Here is a 21,644-nt window from a genome sequence, read left to right as displayed (position 1 = left end):
TCTTAAACCCAATTTTGTCAATAGATACAAGAAGATGTGGTATGAGTGCCAATGGCATATACAATGTTACAGTAAAACAATCAAAAAGTAAATTCCAAATTCTTCAGACATTTCGGAAAAAATTGTAAGTGTCAATGAATTGACTGCAAAAAGTTAAAATAATAATATGTGATATGCCTACAATGTACTTATAGCCATATACGTTCAGGAAACAAATAAATAAGGACATGCATCTGTAGGTTTTGAAATATTAAAGGTACATGTAAGTGAGATAAAAAGGGAACACGAAAACAACTTGCTTAGAATTCACACAACACAGCAAACAATATTTCACTGTATCTGCTTGACAAACTGTTTTAAAATAGAAATGTTTTGTATAATGAATTTAAAACAAAAGTCTTCTCTTATAAAAATGTATTCATTTTATTCTAACGCCATTGCGTATGTACTGACTAATTTCTTTCATGTAATGGAAATCAATGTGAACGATTTTTAATTTCGTAAATAATCTTTGAGTATTAAAACATTAAAACAAACTAAGACGTAAGCGGTAAGTTTAACTAAGTCATTTGTATCACAGTTTGTGCAGTTAGATGGTTTCAGTTAAGCTTCTTATTCATGTTGGATATTCCGAAAATTACAATTTCCAACATATTCTATCAATATATCTTGATGCATGACGACAACGCAAATAATAATTTGAAAATACAACGGAATAGTAAAACTATTGTTTTGTTAGCGGCATTATTTTGTTTTAAATAATGCAAAATCAAACTATCTAATGTTGTATCGATATCCGTTTATTTACAGGAAATATTTGTTTTGACAATTATTTCCTCCATCATTATATAATGAAACGATGTGGCGGTTATCATTTAATTTAACAATTATTATATTGCTAAATCCTAATATTGTTTCTGCCATATATTTTCGCAACTTATTAAAAGGTTAGTACATGTATATTATCTATTCAACGATAGTTCTAATGTTGTAAACTTATCGATAATATCTTGCTTAAGCATTTGTGTATGCTTATTAACGAAGTATTGGGTTCTAACATAAGGAAAGAGCGTTTGGTTAATACATACCCGAATGTCATCAAAAGACTACCGAAAGCGTCCTCGGTGCCGAATATGTACGATGGCTCTGGCATAAAAGACTAAACAAGCACTCAGTTTGACATTTTCGTTGTCAGATGATTTATGTTTAAAAAAACGGTTTAGTGATTCTACGAGATATGTTTCTCTCGTAAATTGAACACTTAAAAGATTTAAAGAAAGAAAAGAGACAAACAAATGTCTCTTGTATCTAATGTACCGGTTTTGAGTAGCCATAAACATTATCAGAGGTACATTCAATTCGGATGTTTAACGCGCATATACGGTTGATTGAACAAGTTCCGAATTCACATTTGAGAAAACTCAAGTTTACATGTCAGAAGACATGTATGTGGTGTTGTGACGCAACTTTACTGGTAACAGGTTTTTTTTTTTGTTGTTTGTTTTTGTGGTTTTTTTTTTGTGTTTATTCATGGGGGAGTGGATTGAGCGCTCACCAACATCATGTTTAATCTCTCCACAAGGGGTTCCAAGTACTGTTAATCAGTGATTGTCGTTGGTTAGTGTCTGTCATAGTTTTTTTTTTTTTTTTTTTTTTTTTTATCTATCAGGAATCACGCCGAAGGTTTCTGTTTTTTAATTATTCAAGGTGAAGGAACAGTAAATGGGCTATGTTGCCGATTTGGCAAATAAATTGCATTTTACTATGTAATGGATCGGTGAACTACAACTGAAATTCGACAAAAATGCAATTATCTCTTTTTTTATTCCAAATTTCCCGATTGGTCTTTATTTTACATCATTAAAAAAGAAATGCATGTATTAACAATAAAAAAAAATCATTTTCAGTTGTAGTTCAGCGAGCCAGAGTTGTACGCAAAACTATACTGCAATGTAAGGCATAGCCCATTTACTGTAAATTGATCTAACATGTTTTCGTGAGCAGACCTTTCATAGTTAAATTAATCGTATTGGTCTTGCTTATTTTGAAAGTCATAAGATCTATTATAGCTATTCGCATGAGCACCACCGTCCTCTGGTCTCTGGTGGATACAATGTAGTTGTCTTATTTTCAATTATACCCCATATCGTTATTTTGTATTTTTGTCCGTATGTAATAGTATTTTCAGCAATGCTAGAAGAATGTTAATATGTTTTTTTTATTAGAATTAGATTCCATTTTACACTTGTACGACTATTCATATTGTAATCAACTGTCACCTACTATGTAAAGCTATACAAATAAGTATACTTATTTGATGCATGATTCTTTAACGCAGTCACATGGAAGGATGCACAGAATCTCTGCAGTGTTCCATCTGTTGGCGACATCATGTACACGAGGAGAGATTTTACCGAGTTACCTGAAACCTTTACCGCCTGGACCTCATCACGGAATTTAACTTCAGATTGGACATCTTTTTATGGTAATTTTACATTCCGATAACTTAAAAAACACATCATTAACTAGTGGTTTATTGAATAGAATTTTGTTACGGTGGTAGTTTACAAGTTTTCAAACAAAACAAATACTGTATATGCGTGATTTATTATTGTGATTGATATTCAATGCAAAAAAGGAAATTTGTTTACTCCATATCTTTAATTATGCACATTGTGCGAGATCGTAATGGTGTGATGTCACGCTGCTTGATTAATTAATACAGTTATGAGTTGTTTAAAACAAAAATATTATTAATACCAAGTCTGTATGAGATTCGCCATAGAGCAAAGACGATAAGTTAACGAGTTTGAATTACCTAAACTAGAACACTACCGTGATATCGCGGGTCCGTGACTGAATTAAAGTATATAACTATGCGTAAGCCTTATTTTAGTATCTGATAAAGTCATGCCGATTATAAGATACACAGTTTTCTCTGCTTTCAAAATCTTTCTGTTTGAACCCGTCGACCTGGAACTTATCATTTATTGGTAATATTACTTATTTGTAAAACAAAAGATCCGGAAATGGCGTATTTTTTAACCAAAGCATAATTGTCCTATATTAGTTATAAATAAAGTTGAATTCTTTGATTCGCTGTTTTACGTCATGCCGCTAACAAATTGACAACTGTACCTATACGCCTTATTTTAAGTCCAGATTTGTAGTATTCGTATTGTCATCTTAGAAAGTCTTACTGATTAAAATACTACAATAGTGAACAATTTGACAATGATTGAATTTAGTAGTGTCAACGCTATGATTATGACCCGTGTATATAGCAATATCCCAAATACACCATTTGGCCTGTCAGATGCGGAACGTACAGATAAGGTAATATGTAACAGGTGAATATACTATTGGTATCGGTATCGGATTTGACCCGGAACTTGTTAATTATTGGCAATATTAATTATGTGGAAAACAAAAGGGTCTGAGTGGTATAATTTTAAATCTACACCATTGTCCTATATTAGCTATGTATAAAGTTGAATTCTTTAATTTGTCGTTTTTACTCAAAACGGCTGACAAATTGGACCTCGTTATTTTAGTAATATAGATACCTCATGAAATATCAATATCTTGAAATGTGTATCGATTTTTCAACCTAAAAAATGTATTTGTTTTAAATATCAAATGTGATCACAATGACATTAAAAACAACCTTAACTGAAGTCACCAACAGTCAACGAAGATGCCACTACTGTTTCCATAGAAAAATCTCATATTAATTAATCATTTTTTATACAGGATTTGTGAATTAAATTGTTTACTCATAAAATTCCTACATTATAAAGGATGTTTTAATGTGTGCTATATTTAAAAAGCACAGAGCACTTGGAAATTTTTGAGCAAAAACATAGCTACTCACTTAGCATTATTTGCACGTGCAATACCTGTTTGCGGGTTTAAAGGTACAACAATGAAGCCGTCGTATATTACTTAAATGGACTCGATTCCCTTTTTCAACCAATATGATTTGTTAAATATATAAATGCCTTTTATGAGAATTTTATTTCCGGATATTTGTTACTGATGAACCGACGTTGTTTCCTCTTATAGTTTATGTGTTTCCCTCGATTTTAATGTGTAACCCGGATTTGTTTTCTCTTAATCGATTTATGACTTTCGATTACTACTGTTGCCATTGTTTGTTCTGATTTCTAGTTATCAGCTATATTTAGGCAATTTTGCGATGTTCTTTTGTCATTATTATCACAAGTATTTCGTGTTTCTTTAAGAAACTCTGAAGCTTCGATTGATTAATGTTATGTAGGTATCGTTGTTTTGTTGCGTTTGTTGAATATAATCGTGAAATTGATTATCATTGAGTGATCGTGATATGTTCGATATTCAAACACTAGTTCGTTATAACTTGCTCTGTCCGAAGTTGGAGTTTTCTTACAATATGGCATTCTCTGAAATTTTAAAAATAGCAGCAAAATCTAAATTGAAAAGTCTGCTAAATGCTGCAACACTAAAAAGTGATGATTTATTTTCTTTATTAAAAATAAACCTATGTTATGAAACATAAATTTATTCAATTATAAATCACATGTCTTTTTTTAAAAGCTACGCAAGTTAACATAATTTGAAATCAGTATCACGAGTAAAACGTTGGAAGGTTAGCACATCTAAATGATGTTATTGTTAGAGAAGGCGACACTGATATGATATACCGAATTAAGCATGAAAATATGCTCAATAACGCAGTTTGTCTTGCTGCATGTTTGACCACATGCTTGGCATAAAGACCAAATTACACAAAGAGTCGTTATAATTTTGACAAAGACATACTTCGTGACAAACAGACTTTTTTTTAAAACAATGTTTATAAATGTATCAGTCTTTCTTACCAAATATAATTATTTAACCTATTGCTTTAAACTTAATCAATCACTATATAGATGAAATGACATACAGTAAGCAAACGATGATATTGATAATGCATTATATGTTGCTAGATTTTAGTTGCATGACTGCCTTGTTTCCGAGACACTTTACGTATCAATGAGAAATGAAAGGAATGATACTGTTACAGTATTTATATAGAAAATGATGTTGACGGTATTGCTGGAAGGGTAATTAGATCGCAGTAGGAACGTGTTATGATCGTAGGTCGTGATTAGAACGTGCTATAATCGCAGTAAAGCGTGGTAAGATCGTGTTGTCAACGGATAAATCGTGGTATCGTAGTGAGGACGTGATGAGGGTAGAAAGATCGTGACAATCGTAGTGAGGTCGCAGAATGAGCGTGGTGAGAATGTGGTATAATCGTAGCGGGATCGTTGTAGAAGCGTAATAAGAACGTAGTAGCAACGTGATGGGAACGAAATTGTCATTTTCATGCCGCTCATACTGCGAGCTCAACGCGTTTTGAATTTATTTTTGATCGCGGTGAGCGTTTGTGCGATCGTGGAACTGGGGCTTAACAAAATATTGCTGCTTTTTAGTAATGTAAATTATTTCCCTTTAATAGTAGCAGATAATAATTACTTTAGAAAACGAACTATAAATTATAGACTTACAAATCAATGGTTTGAACTATTAATCTATAAAATCTATTTAGACAATCTAATACAGTGACTCATATTACAGTAAGTCATAATTTTGTTTGAAACTCTTGACAAAAACATCAGCTTACTGGAACTGGATGGTAAGTATTATTTTTTAATTTAACTGCACTCACTTCATACTTACAATATTCCATTTGACCAATCTGTTAAAATCTTTTACTAGTTGATCAGTTTGTTGGAGAAGAATTCAAACTGCAATTTGGTAAACTGTTTAAGCCATTGTCATTTATTGTGATATACCAAAGGTTACTGATTAAGCACTCTGATAAGGGCACGCTGTCCTAGTAGTGAAAGACGGTTAATCACTGGCATGTTAACACAAAGGTTTGTGATTTCGAACCATGCCTGGGGCGTTTGATTCAAGCCTTAATTAAGTTGACTAGAATGGCTCGTTTTTCTTCTGAAGGTCAGTGGTTTTGTCCGGAAACAATGGCTTTCTCTGCAATAATAACTCGCTGCAATTGAAAGGCACAAAATGCAAAAAGCAAAGAAACAGCGCCTTAATTGCTGTTTTTCATCTCAAAGTCACAATGAGGCCTTTAACATGAATCAAACACCTCATATATCAACTCATCGTGGTATCCACAACAAAATGTTGAAGATATCATATCACATGTTTTAATGATAAAAATATGTAAGCTTTAAAATCCTTGTAGATTTGTAATAGAAACAAATACCGCGAACGCCTTGTAATCAGATACGCGTGTTTATTGTATGCAAATATATTTATTTTTCAGGTTGCTTGGACTTTTCACTGAACAGGGCTTTAATTAATGATACAAAAGGAACTTTAGATCAATATTTTCCAAACAGTACACACGCAGTTGATTCCGAAAGCGTATTCAAATGTGCATATTTCTGTACCAAAAAAGGCGATGTTTTCATATTTTTTGTAAGTGTACAATATTTCTATTTTAAAGAGAGACATACAAAAGAACTATATACGACATGGTGTTGATTTTTTATTCTCATACACTTATTTGGATCAAGCTACTTCAAACGCAACTTGTTGTGTTTTTGGATATATTTAAGATATATTGAAGAGCGTACTTTGACCTATAATGGTTTACTCTTACAAAGGGTGGTCTAATTGACACTTATATCACACCTTCTCATATATATGTATATAGTATTTTGTTTCAATAGTTTTTTTATGAGAATTATTTACTGAGGAATATGAAAACCATTTGCAAAACTATACACTTCAATTCTTAATTATTAGTCATCGCCATCATCATAAACAATATCATATATTTGAACATCATCATCATTTATTAATATTATTCTTATTACACTATTATCATAATACTTCAATTGCTTTTCAAAGACCTTTCTCTTTTAACGTTTAATGAAACGTCACGCAATAAATGAGAACTGTTGAAATAACATCAGTATTATCTTACAACGATACACATATACTACAATGCTTGCAAGTTGTGTTGATGTGTTTATTTTCATTATCATGATGTACACAAAGCTTGAGTGTATTTTTTCAAAAGCCAATATGATGAAAAAAATATCGTTAACAGCTGGGAACTGTATATTTCAATATATATGTTCCTGTTGACAGTATTTCCTATCGTTGTACGACATTGCTAAACAGACGTATATGTACAGTGGGTACAAAAGTTAATCACATATTTGTTACGAATACGTTGGGTTTTGCATATGCAATAACCTCAAAATTGCCCTGGGCAAAAAGAGTTATTTGGCCCTGATTCCAAATGACGTCACTTAATTGCGTCCTTAACGACAATTGATAACACTTTTGTGATACAAAATTTAAGATTTTACCTGTTATGTTTCATTAAATTGAAATAATTGAACTTTGTGTCTCTATTCTGCAGAACTTAAATATGTGATAAATAGGTTACAACATGTCTTTTCCATATTGGCCGATATGGGAGTCTCGGGATGATACCAGGGCCAATATGGAAAAGGGCATGTTATAATATATACATATCGAACAAATTAGTTTTTGCCATACTTGAAGTGACTACCTGGGAGATCGGAAAAATCAAAAGTACTTTAAATCATAGATATAAGAAGATGTGGTACAAGTGCCAATGAGACAACAATCCATCCAAGTCACAATTTGTAAATTTAAACCAATATAGATAACGGAATTACGAAAACGCGGGACTAAAAACAGAACACCAGGTTAAAACAAAAAATCTTGGACTAATATAAAAACCTTATCCGGCTTTGTCGTATTCAACATTATGATATTAATTGATGCAGTTTAATATTCTTGTCTGTTTTTATCATATTTCTGGTATGCACTAATAACTTAGTAATGGCAAACAGATGCAGTTTGCTAGATTATCTCATAAGCTCAATGAAAATAGAAAATCCAACTAAGATCATTTTGATAGCCGATTATAAACTGACATGGTGTTATGGAGGCTCAGTACTAGTGTTAAATGCAGTAACTTAAAAGCTATATATGACCAGTGAAACAAAATTTAATGATTTTTTACATTTTTAAGTAAACAGTCCATTTTACAGCTAGATACATCTACAACGAAAAATATTTTTATATGATTTCATAAGTGTTAGAGTTGTGTGAAGACCTATCGTAATTGTCATTAAAACGGGTCCAATATGTATACAAGTTGTTCAATACAACCTAGCATTATGAATTTTCAAGATAAAATATCAAACCATTAAAAAAAACCAAACATTTGTCTTTTTTAAATTGAAATAGTGATGTATACTTTGGTAAACATCTGGTGTTGTCAATGTTCTCTAACTGATGATTTGGTTATTTTCTTGACTTGGTTTGTGCTTACACTGTTAAACATTTGAAATGTTGATATATTTTACCTAGTACTTAAACAGTTTGTACTGTATTCCTAAACACTAGATTACGATTTTGACGTTTTGTTTCTTCACAAATTTGACTTTTTAAAATGTTTTAATTAACTTTTCGAATTTCTCATTTTAGAGACACGTTTGCAAGTGTATTCATGAAAACGAAATAAAGGCACAAATAGTTGAGATACCTAGATGTGTCTATTGGGATCCTTCAAAAATGGAAAATGTTGATGACGTTTTTTCGATATCTCGTCGTTCAATTCCAATCTTTAAATTTAAAAGAGGTCAGTCAATTTGTCTTCAATCTCTATGTTCCCTCTCACTGATTCATAACTTGGGAATATTAGGAATATGTCCAATATAAATACACTTGGATAGTGGTCAAATTTAAATCTACAAAAGACCCAAAGTGAAGGGAGGGGTCTTACAGAATTTAAGTATAAGTTTAAATTCTAGGCATGCACATGTTGAAAATATGACGCACAGCCCTATAGTTTGACCTTATAAATATTGCAGTGCCTTTAAATTATATGAACTTTTCATTCTATGTTATAATCTTTACAACACTTTTAGTAAAAGTGACAAAGTTTTACCCGTAACAGGAGTTCTTATTTGAAATTTTAGTGTCATTATTGACAGCCGTGCAACCTTATAAAGTTATTAAATAGAAAATGTCTTACATACAGGACAAACACATTGTTAAAAGTACGGATGTTTGGCTAGCATTAAAACCAGGTTTAACCCACCATTTTATCTTCTGTATATTTGAGTTGGTAGATTGCTTTTGCCTTTTGTTGACCGATTTTCATCTGATCAGTTATGAATGAAACTGAGATAAGTATATAATGAAGTAATTTTTCCATTTTGACTTGAAACAAATACTGTTTATATGTCAGTACTCAAATTGCGAATATTTCCAACAATTATAACTGAGACATAATGTATATCTGTTTCCTGTAAAACAAATAGTTTCACAACTTTTGCGAGAAGAAAACTAACGGATGAAAAATGACAGCGGATTCGTAAAACTTGAATCTTTTATATTTGATTACATCAAATATAGTTAAAACCGCGAAATTCAATTGATTTCGGTGAACTAGACAGATTACACTTTTTAAATATAACTAAACATTCTTTTTTTTTAAATGTGACAAGCTACAGTATTCGTTTAGTAAATGTTTTTTTTACTATGATTTGAAGGCATATAACAAACCAGGTTGTTTAATGACCAACAAATGTCTAAAGGTTTTTATCATTTATTCCATTAGAATTTTGTCATCATAGTTTAGTTTCGACCGAATCAGAACTGAACATGTATAATATTCTTTTTTATGATTTTATTTTTGGTTGAAATATTACCGAAAATCCAACAAACATACTTTTCGTATAACATGTGAAATGAAAAATAAAAAGCTGTGCAACACAGATATATTACAAAAAAACCCTGCGATTCCTGCTTCTCTTTGCACCAAGTTGACAAAAAAATGAATCGAGTGTCCCACACACGTATTTTTAAATGAAATAGATACGTGTACCATAATCCTGAAAGTGAAGCATACTCCTGGTAATGTTTTAATCTGAAAAACAATAAATTGTCATACCTCTTAGACTTGCAGAATAGTTTTATACAGACAGGAGATGGAAAACAAAATAAGCAGCATTGCCTCGCCAAAACAAATGGCAACTTCACGAGCAATGACTGTACCTCTGCAAAACATTTTACATGCGAAGGGGGCAAGTATCTTAATTCTTTATATATAATCTGTTTGACACATACGCATTGCAACGTACGTACGTTATCGTTTAGATTTCCGACAATAACGTTTTTTATTTCGATCTATTTCTCCTGCAAATCACTTACTCGATACAACATTCAATATGTCAATCATCCTGAACATGCATGATATATGTCACTAGATAAACAACCAATAGTAGATATGTCAATATGTGAAAATTCATTCTAAAATAATAAATTAATTCTCAAATTTCTAAATATTTCCTGAAGTAATTTAATTGCTTCTATGTAGAAACGAAAAATCGTTTCTGATAATGGCCTTTTGAATGGTACAAACATCTTTCTTTGATTGTTACATACGATCGCGAAATATGGTTGTTATAAAAAGACCTTTTCATTGGGTAAAAACAAATTTATCGTGGATTTATAATAGAAACGGCACATACCGAATGGGATATTTAAGTCAAAGAAAAACTGACAACGTCATGAACAGAAAAAAGAAAAATAACAGCTAAAAGTCTAATAAGTCTACAAAACACAACATATAGAATGACGAAAACTAAGGGTTGAGTAACCAGACCAAACTACCTTAATTTTTCAGTCCTTAGATTCTTAAGTCACATGAAATATTTTCCAAACGAGCATACGGTATTTGTAGACGTGTTTGGGTATTTTTTCACGTTTTCGAACTTCGTAATTTAAGTCAGTAAAATTACGAAATATGATATCATTCAGACAACATTATACTGTAGGATACAACGGATATGGGACATGGACCAATGCTACTCACACTTGTTTAAGTAATAACAGATCCCTTTTGAAAAGTCGGAGTACATATTCTGATCATTGGCTACGATACTTTATGTATGAAGAAGGTAAGAAAGTTAGTATAAATTCACTGTGTACAGCTTTAAGACATAGTTGAGGCACGTGCACAATGTGTTTAGATAATGATCAGGCAAATACGCATGTGCACTTTGATTGATTGATCGCACAATTAATTTCTTTTTCATTTGAGTTCAGAATAGTCATGCTTAAGGGTTTGTTGGTAATAATTATGTAATTATTTTTATTTAACAATTTACTACTTTATTTACCTTTCCAAAATATTTATTTTAAGTTTGAACTATTATGATTTAAGATACGTGTCTTTTAAATATTTTATTGTACATTTCGGTTTGAAATTGTTTTGGACTGTTAACGATTTTTGTAAGTGCAAACTTTGCTTTTTATATTGATTTTGGAGTTTAACATGTTTAACTTGAAATGATAATGGAAAAACATTTTTTTTCACAATTTTTATAACAAATATTACATTTATTTATCATGTGTTTTCTTATTAGGTTAGTATAGAAATATAAATTTTACAATCATGTTTATAAAAGAAAGCTGTGTACAAATTATCGATATCAAAACAATCTATTCTAATAACCCAAGCTCACCTGTTGATTTTTTTTAATGACATTTGAAGTAGTGATTACTTATCTACAAACTAATCCATATGTGGGTAAGACACAGGTCACTAGAGATAACATATGATAGTAATTATCATAAACCTATGGGCACATTATATTCAGCTACAGATAATTATAGTAAATCCTTGAAATGTTCTTATATTTTTAGATGGTTTGAAAAGTCTGTTTTTAATCTAACTTCATCTTATTTATATAAAAAGGTCTTACATTTTTTTTCTCGAATAATAACAATAATATTAATCATGAACTATACCTAAGTACTAATCTTTATCTGTATTTATCAATGTGTTTTCTATATCTCGCCGCTAGTGCCCCGTTAAGTCATTTCAATTGATATTTTACAGTGTGTATTTTTATGGTGTGATATTACACTATTATTTCATGGAAGTGGGGTGTTAGACACCTTTTAAAACTGCATACCTGTTGCGGCACGTGTGTTAAGTAAAACATCTGTTGTTCAGTGGATGTCGTTTGTTGATGTGGATCGTAAGCGTTTCTCGTTTCTCGTATTCTTATATAGATTAAAGCGTTCGTTTTCCTGTTTTCCTGATTGAACGGTTTTACTCTTGTAATTTTTTTAGCCCTTTATACTGAGTACAATGTAGCTTGATGTTCAGTGAGCCATGGTTCCATATTGGAGTCCGTACCTTGAATGCTTTACTTGGAAGGAGAGTTGTCTCATTGGCACTCATACCACATATTCCTGTATATATTGACGTTAGTGCTTTTTAGAACAAATTCAATATTTTAGGTATTTAATAGATTTTTGTAAATGTATTTGTTTTATTAATAACATATTATTTTTTTTTCTCGCATAGACAAAGGAAATGAACAATGTGTTTCTATCCGGAAGAAAAGTACTTCTATGTCACTGAACTACCAGTTCAGACTATGTTCAGATCATTTGCCTGTTTTATGTAAAGACGAAAACGACTCAAGTAAGTCAATTTATTTTAATCTTATGAATATGAATGACAAAGAATTTACATCATATTCAAGGAAAACACAAATGACTTTATTTCTTTTATAATTATAAAATTGAGAAAGGAATTGAGAAATGTGTCAAAGAGGGTAAACAACAGCCGAGTAGACAGTTTGTTCTATTTATATAAAGAAAATATTGCTACTATCTGTTTGAAAGTTCAGCTTTAATGTCTTGTTTATTTGTTCTTTAAACATAAATCGGCAAGTAGGATTCATTTGCATTAATGTTTATGACATTAAAAATACCTCCATTGATCAAATTGGATACAGGTTTTTATTGAGAGTAATATGTTTAAGATTTCCGCTGAAAGTTTGTAGAAATTAAGAAACTGACCATTAAAGACAAACAATGCCGTGCGGGCGTCAACAGATAAAAGAAGATGCAGTATGAGTGCCAATAAGCCATCCAAGTCATAATCTGTTTCATTAAACCATTATAGGCAATGGTACGGACGGGGCATTGGTTCACACCGTGAGTTATAAAGAGTAAAAACCTGACAAGTGTAAAATCATTCTGACGGGAAAAACCAACGGTCTAATCTATATAAAACGAAAAACGAGAAATACTTATGAACCACATCAACAAACGTCAACTACTGGCATTAGGTTCTTAACTAAGGACAGTTGCAAACAAAGGCAATAGTTTGGTTTATGACAAAACTGTTTGAAGTAATATCTTCATTTAACTTGACTAGACAATAACGTTAGAATAAGTTTCAAATAGTTAAACTCAAGGATAACAACTATTGATCAATTGAAATTTAACTGTTTAAGTAAGGGTTTTCGTATAGTTTATTTTGGAAGAGGTTAATAACCGGATTTGTACTTGCACCGACTTGATGAATGTATTTACAGAAAAACGTTTCAGACGCATATGCATGATTAAAAAAAGATGTTGTGTTTTTTATTTATTTTTTAAATTTTGAATTGTTTTTTTTCAATTTTACACAAAAATTTTCTACTTTTTAACATTTTACTTTTCGAACCTTAAAAACATAAACTGATAAGCTTCCGAATAAGAATTATACCAACCCTGTACCATTCAATCAAGAGTACCTTGTTATCTGAATTAAACGTACAAACAAATATGCCTGTAAAATGTTTATAACTAAGTACACTGTTGTAACCATCAGGCATAGATGAAGATTGTCCCTTGCAAAGAACAAGACTCTATTGATTTTAGGTCAATCGGTAAATTCTTACGATCACATACATATATAATTAGATAAAAAGAAAAATACATAAAAAAACACTTCATATTAGAACTGAAAACTAAGAAACATGCACACTACAAAAATCAGTTAGGTAAAACGATCCTTCTCTAATAGAGGCAATCGTCATCGTTTCAAGGGTAAGTACACATAACTGATATAATAAACCGATATTGTTTGGAAACAATGTCAAATTAGTGAATAAATCTCCGCCGTGCAAGGCTTCTGAATCCTTGTCTGCACTTAACTAAACATTCTAACCTTTTGGTTCGATAAGCCTTTCAATGTTTGCAATTAGTTTTGGATTCTGAAATATTTTGCACTCGTGCATCACTGCAAAGACATTTCGAAATGTTCATCTTACCAAGTAATGGTAGTGTTTTTTTTCGTTGAAGATCAGAGAGTGGCGCAATTGCCCAGTATAAAAAAACGATCAATTCAGGAGTCGAATGTTTTCAGTAACGTGTTTAAACTAAAATACGAAAGACTCAAATCTTAGAGATATTCTTTTACTGATCTATCGTGCTTTAAAATGAACAAGAGGATGGAAATAACGTAGTTTCTACGATAATTCTATTGCATCATTCTTTAAAAAAAAACAATTTTAGGTTTATCTATTCCACTTGTATTGCAAGTACCCCATATTGACCAACTTTAATCATCAAGCGCCTGCTAAAATGACAATATCTTGTGATGTTATGCATATTAATCAACAAGCTAGGTTTACAATTTTTAGTGTTAATTTAAAACAAAAAAAAGGTTCACAAGTCCAAACGACAGAAGTGAAAATCATCTATACCGAAGCTGATGTCTTTATTATCACCAGTAGCAGCCTAATCAAAGACAAAACAAGTTAAAAAATTATTGCACGGAAACTACTTATGTTGGCATTCAACTAAGGATGGAACATATAACTGATCACGAGAATCCCAGTACTCTCGGACTTCAAACGGAGTTTCGACTTTAAGATCTGGCCATCCTTTAAGAATTATTTCATGAAGTTCACACAATTCGGATTTCGTTGCATCTTGTATTTCAGAATATTTGTCCTTACTGACTGATATCATGCAAATCATGTCCTGGACGATATCTCCTTCTTCGGTTTTGTGTTCAACGGACAAGAACGCTCTCGATAAAGCGTCGGATATTTTCATGTCTTTTCCCTTCCGAAACACACTTGAATGTCGTACCATTGTAATTTTAACATCATTTTCTGTATACGAAGCGGTGCTGCTAATAATGGCTTTTTAAAAATTTGTTCTAGCGGTTTATGGTCGTTATGTATGATAGTTTTCTTCCCAAAAATATAACAATGAAACTTCTTAGTACTGAACACTATGGAGAGCATCTCCTTCTCAATCTGTGCATAACGTTTTCAGACTCGGATAAGGAACGAGATGCATACGGAATAACACGGCCTTCTTGCATCAAAACGGCGCCTAGTCCTTCTTGACTAGCGTCACACTCGATTTCAACTGGTTTCTTAACATCGAAAAATGCAAGAACTGTCGTTGTACTACACAAACGCTTTAATTCATGAAAGCTCTTTTCCTGTTCGTATTCCCATATGAATAAAACATCAGATTTTAATAGTGTCCTCAACGGAGCGTCCACTTGACTGAGATTTGGTATAAACTTTGAAAGGTACTGAACAATCCCTAAGAATCAACGAACACCTTCCTTGTTTTGTGGAGCAGGCATTTCGACTACGGCCTGAATTTTAGCAGGATCCGGTAGTAGTCCTTTATCGGTGATAACGTGGCCCATGTACGCAACTCGCTTTTCTTACAAAGCATTTATAAAAATTTAAACGTAAGTTATGTTTTGTTACACGTTCAACTACTTGTTTCAAACTTTTGTCATGTTCTTACATGTTTCAGCCTGCAATAAGTATGTCATCTATAATAGCGGTAGCTCCTATAATGCCTTCGAGCATCTGATCCATAATACGCTGGTATATTTCTGGTGCGGACTTGATTCCGAACGGTAAGCGTAACATCTATATCGGCCAATCGGAGTATTGAAAGTTGTCAAATATGAAGACGGTTCTTCCAGTTTAATTTGTAGAAATCCGGATCTAGCATCTAGTACCGAAAATACTTTTGCATCTGGTATCAACGATATTACGTCTTCAATTGTCTTTAACGGATAGTTTTCACGTTGAATCATTTCGTTCAGATCTTTCGGGTCGATACAAAATTTTAACTTTGTCCTTTCTGACTGCGACTACAATGGAACTGACCCACTCTGTCGGTTCTTCAACTTTTGTTATGTAACCGTTTTCTTCCATGTTTTAGTTATCGCTTTTTCCTTAATAGCTTTTCCCTTCGTCTCGGTGCATGCACTACACCCTTTGCATTTTCAGCTATTGTGAATCGATATTCACCTGGTAATGTTCCTGAAGTTTTTATCAGTTCTGGAAAGTCATGTGACAATTCATTTGGCTTATTAGCAATTTCCTCTATAGTGTCAATTGTGTCTATTCTTTTCACGAGATTCAAACTCTCTGCAAAGTCGCCACTGCTAATATTGTCCTGTTCCATATCGACTATTTCAAAAGTTTCACAGATTTCACGATCCTTGAATATAACCGGAAGTCTTATTTAACCAATCTGTTGAATCTTGTGTCCTGTGTACGATTTCAGAATTTTCTTCGAATCGGTAATTTCGAACATTTTACTCTTTAATTCTAATCTATTGAGTGATTTCTTGGAAATTATACTACACTTTGCACCGGTGTCAATTCTGACCGGAAGTGCCTTGTCACCAATGTGAACGTCTACAATCCATCTGTATTCTGAGTTTCGTCAAGTCTCGGTTTTTACGGTTGATATGTATAATAATTCATTCTTACTATCTTGACTATCACAACTGCTCTGATCTACTTCTTGAATCATGTTGATTTTTCTAAGTCTCTTTCTACAAACTTTTAACCAATAATCAGGCTTTTTACAGTATTTACATGTTGTGCCTTTTGCTGGACATCTGTTATTTCCATGCGTTGTTCCACAATATCCACATTTTGACTGATGATAGGTATCTTGTCTCTTTTTATCTTGTCTATTGTTATTTTGAATGTTTACTGATTGTCTACGGTATTTTTGTTTTGCACTTTTTTTATCTTTCTTTTTGTCGTAAGAGTGTTCACTGACGCGTAGGATTTCTTCGCCAAGAATCATTTTTAGTTGTTTTTGTGATAGTTCCAATTGTTGTCCAATCTCAACAGCTTCTGCTATAGTCAAATTTAATCCTTTGTCAAGCATTCTCTCTTGAACTTTTGAATGTTAAACGCTACTGATTATTAGATCTATCAAGATATCCTCGGTGTTTTCATAGTCACAGTCCATCAATAATCGTCGAAGGTCTTTAACAAAATTATCAAAATGATCACCTTCAGTCTGCTTCCTTTGACATGATTTAAATTTGGCTACACGTTTATTTGTCCTAGGGCGGATGTATGTTTCCTTTTTCCTAGAATTATGTCGGGGTTGTCTTGCTCATTTTCTTGCCACACAAAAGTTTTGTAGACTTCACGTCCTTGTTGTCCAATCCATAGTCCTAACCAACCTGCACGGTCTGCAGGCTCTTCCTTAACTAGGGGACCCTTGAATGTAAACTCAACATGTTGTTTGAATCTTTGCAATTCTTGGTACACGTCTGGTGCACCCCAATTTAATGATGGGTGTTCGAACTGAAACCCGGTTGCCATATTTGTTACTGATCAATGTCACCTGTTGTACACAAATTTTGCAATAATATTCTCTTAAATATCATCGGACGTTACTGCTGACAGGATAAATTGAATTGTTACTTAATTCTTGCGTGTAATACGTCAAATCATCTGACACAATGTAATAACAACCACAGTTGAGTTGCACGTTTTATTTTAATAAGGGGAGTTACAAGGATGGGGAAGGTAACGAAGTCACTTATGTATAAGTATAAACTACATGATAACAATTGAATGATATTACACATACTATACGGGCAGAGACATATATACACATATATGTCTCTGATACGGGTCACAAGTTTACCTGTTTTTGAAAGCTGTACGATGACATGAAGTTGTTTACATCGCTATCTGTTGTTTATAGTCAATCATTGCGTCATTGGCAAACCATTTTCAAAAATAAATCTCCAAGACATCATTTAATTCAACCGGTATTTAAGTGAATTCAAAATATGGTACGAACGGACCCAAGAGGCGACCGTGTAAGATGAGAATGCGTTTTGGAAGCGAAGCGGCACCGACTACCGTCGACGTCATACATGTGATTCTGTCAGTATTTATATATTTTTTTTAATGTTATGCTTAAATCATGTATATTTTTCTCCTTTTAGACTTGTATACGAAAAATGAAGAAGGCACTCTGAATTTCTGACCGTTCGTATTTCCTATTTTAAAGAACGTTTTGCATCACTTGTTTACATCGTCAAGGGTGCTTTCATACACGCCCGCGTTCCAAGGTCGTCAAAGCTATTTTTGAGAAGACCCCTTAAAGCGACCGTTTCCAAGGCACTCGTCGTAAGAAACATGCTTTAAAATCAGCGCATTGGTAAAGGACCGATCCACCTTAATCTTATTATACGGCGTCCCAGGTTAGGGTAGGGTTGACACCTTCAAATTTGTTTTATCCCTTCACATTCTGTAAATGCCAGTCAGAGTCAGGAGCCTGTAATTCCGTGGTTGTCGTATGTTGCTTTTTTACGTACTTGCTTTTCTTTATTTTTTGTACATGAATTAGGCTGTTATTTTTTTTTCGTTTAATTGTTTTACATTTGTCATTTCGGGGCCTTTTATAGATGACTATGCTGCTCATTGTTAAATGCCGTATGGTGCCTACTAATTGTCAATGTCTGTGTAATTTGGTCTCTTGTGGATTGTTGTCCCATTGACAGTCATACTATATCTTCTTTTTTTTTGTATATGTAGGAGCAACCTGATGTTGTTACTGTGTAGCAAGATCTGCTAACCTTTTTGCAGTACCTGTGATTATTCCGTAGTGATCATTCCTTACACTTCTGTAAAAGGTTTCGTGAACTTCTTTGTATCTTTGTCAACTATTTTGTTTTTGCCATAGTTCTGTCAGTTTTTGTCGACATATGAATTATGATTTTTTTTAATATTTTTTTTTTAATATTTTAAACTCTTAAAAATATGAAAAGCACTCGTCAGACAGTTTGAAAGTTATTGAACGAATCAAGATCAACCGCCTTTTTCCAAATAATTTCTTCATAAAAAAACACTAACCAACATTCTCCATTATTAACGTCATTGTTTTTGTATAAAACGGATGGGGTAATATGACTTAATTTGTATTACTTTATGATATTTCCTCATTCTTAAACACAGCTACAAATCAAAGAATGGAAAAACAAAACCTAAATGTGAAACGGAGTTGATTTTGATTATGACCGACTAAGTTACCTATACATGTATTGGCTTTTGTTTTATATTTGCAGGTCATGTCAGCACGCCAGTATCTAGAAATCGTAGTCTTCAATTCTCTGTATACTCAACAGAATCAAACTTCGATAGGACAAAGGAGCCTGCTTTAACAAACAGTACTGATGTAGATGCACCTGGTAAAAAGAATAGTGTAGTTGTAAATCAAACAAACAATGTGCAACATACTGGATATACAAGAAACGTATTAACAAAAAAAAAAATGAAACACATCGCTCTTTACTCATTATCGGGGGAAAATCGTATTATGAAGTTTGGAAATTCATACATTATTCAGTGGTTGTCTTTTATTGCTGTATATCATCTTTGTTTTTTCTTTCATTGTTTTTTACTTAAATGTTACGTATATCACCTCTTATATATCGCAGATTAAATAATTTTCATTATCCTAATACCAAAGTGTTAATTGTTAATCATTATTTAGGACTAGATCAAATAAACAATACATTTAAAAAAAAAGATAATAAAAAAAACATCAAACTCCGAGGAAAAATCTAGCCGGAAAGTACCTAACCAAATGGCAAAATCAAATCTCAAATTCATCAAATGTATGGATAACAACTGTCAGTAAAAGGTTGTGACCACTGTAAAAAGAGTGTATTTTATAAAGGGAACGAATATTTGGCTCTGTATTAGACAACCTACATGTACATGCGTAAATTCGTCAGTAACTAGTTCTTTAACACCCACATATCGTTGCATTATTTCTCCTGTACGCGGTATTTGGTGTTTATTTATCATAATCGTATGTATCATTTACAATTTGAATATATATCGTTACAGATGATTTGTGTATCAAAATTACTACTGGAGGCGCTGTTACCTTTACAACTATCATTATTTTCCTCCTCGGCATGTAAGTATAGTAAGTAGTTTTTTAGAACTACAATAACGAACTGCTCATCTTCTACCAAATAGGCCGTTCAGGCAAAATGTAAGGGTGTCCATTATTATATTTATATAGAAAAGTGATTTTTGTTTAAAAAAAAAAAGGAATAGTGTAAAACTTTTTCTGGGAGGTTTTGTAAACAAAGTTAACAAAATAGGGTAAAACAGAATGAATGTCAAGGACCTCAGCATGAGGTTGAGAGTTCAAATTGAGCTCGAAGCAAGGTTTCAACTCGTGTGGTTTTCCTGTTGATTGTTGGTGGTTCATTTCGCATTCTTTATCTATACAAACTAGTCTTTATGATAAGGCAGAGATTGGTGCAAATTGTATAAGATACCCGTCTTGATAGTTTGATCCGACGACATGATAAATATAACGAAATTTAGAGGTTTCAAAAAGGGTATGCGAATTCTGCTACAGTAGATATACTAGCAAATGTATGCTTGTTAATATTAAATGAAACGAGTGACTGGTGAACAATATATTTTATACAATTCTTAAACCAATGCATTCATATATTGTCTTCTTCGCACGATTTTATCAATTTTTACAAATCCATATCGTATAATCGTTAAAATTCTTTCAGTCCGTTATGATGCGAAAATGATGGCAGCTAACTTATTGTAGTGTTTTGAAGCCGTAGTTTTACCGATTTTCACCGTATTAGAAAACAATCAACAAAAAAGCATGGATATTCAGCTCGTGTATAACATGTACAATAAGATAATATATTATTTTAATTACAGACCCATGCTTATTATGATCACCGAAGTTTTATGAGAAAGGTCACACTGAGTGCACTACATAGGGAAAACATACCGGTGAATTGTTTACTGGAAGCAAAGAGTTTTAAAAAGTGCATTTATTTCTAAATTTGCACATATTATAAAATTTTCTTGAGAAAAAACTTAAAACTAGCAATTGAGTTATGAAAAAATATGCATTTTGAAGCTTCATATGACTTTAAGTACAATTAGGTTTCTATTCATATTCATTGCACATTATTCCAAGCGTGGTCAGTTTTGTCGTTTCGATTACTGTTAAGATTTTATATACTTTTGAACTAACATTTTCTCATTTTACATAAATTAACATGTAGCTTTTCATTTTGCATACGTTTTAATATTTGGTTGTTTTTATATTAAATTATGCTCTACCAACTAATGACTGATTGCATTATATAGATTATAACATGGCATTTTTCATATCAGACCCCTTATCAGCCCTATGTCATGATATCAGCCCGAGAGCCGACAGCCGATCAGGGTTCTTATATAAAAATTGACATGTTATGTTCTTTCTATCATATACTGCAACAGAAGACACACAGACAAAAGCTATTTTTAAAACTTTGAAAAAATGCTTTTGTTGTAATATTTGTTCTACATTTATTAATAAAATATATTCTTGATCCCTAAGATTTATTTTTTGTATCCAACTTTGTTATATTTTACACAAAGAAACGTACCAGTGAGGTTTTTTTC

At 32.3% G+C, this 21,644-nt stretch overlaps 1 protein-coding gene and 1 long non-coding RNA gene across 2 annotated transcripts in view; both read left to right on the top strand.

Annotated features, from left to right (window-relative positions):
* Positions 1-854: 854 nt before the first annotated feature.
* On the top strand, positions 855-10,121 carry LOC139490320 (uncharacterized). The gene is made up of 5 exons (XR_011656281.1): positions 855-947; positions 2,339-2,485; positions 6,317-6,471; positions 8,527-8,680; positions 10,005-10,121. It is a non-coding gene; the product is annotated as an uncharacterized lncRNA (long non-coding RNA).
* A 693-nt stretch (positions 10,122-10,814) lies between these two features.
* LOC139489963 (neuroendocrine convertase 2-like) overlaps positions 10,815-21,644 on the top strand; it is an 89,663-nt gene continuing 78,833 nt past the window's right edge. Inside the window, exons 1-2 of the mRNA XM_071276814.1 lie at positions 10,815-11,006; positions 12,425-12,544. Of these exons, the coding sequence (XP_071132915.1) occupies positions 10,853-11,006; positions 12,425-12,544 (274 nt within the window). The 5' untranslated portion in view covers positions 10,815-10,852. The remainder of the gene's footprint in view (positions 11,007-12,424; positions 12,545-21,644) is intronic.

This window comes from Mytilus edulis, chromosome 9, assembly GCF_963676685.1.
Source record: "Mytilus edulis chromosome 9, xbMytEdul2.2, whole genome shotgun sequence".
NCBI classification, from domain to species: Eukaryota; Metazoa; Mollusca; class Bivalvia; order Mytilida; family Mytilidae; genus Mytilus; species Mytilus edulis.
Note: the sequence above shows the minus strand (reverse complement) of the source record. Positions and strands in the feature narration are given on the sequence as shown.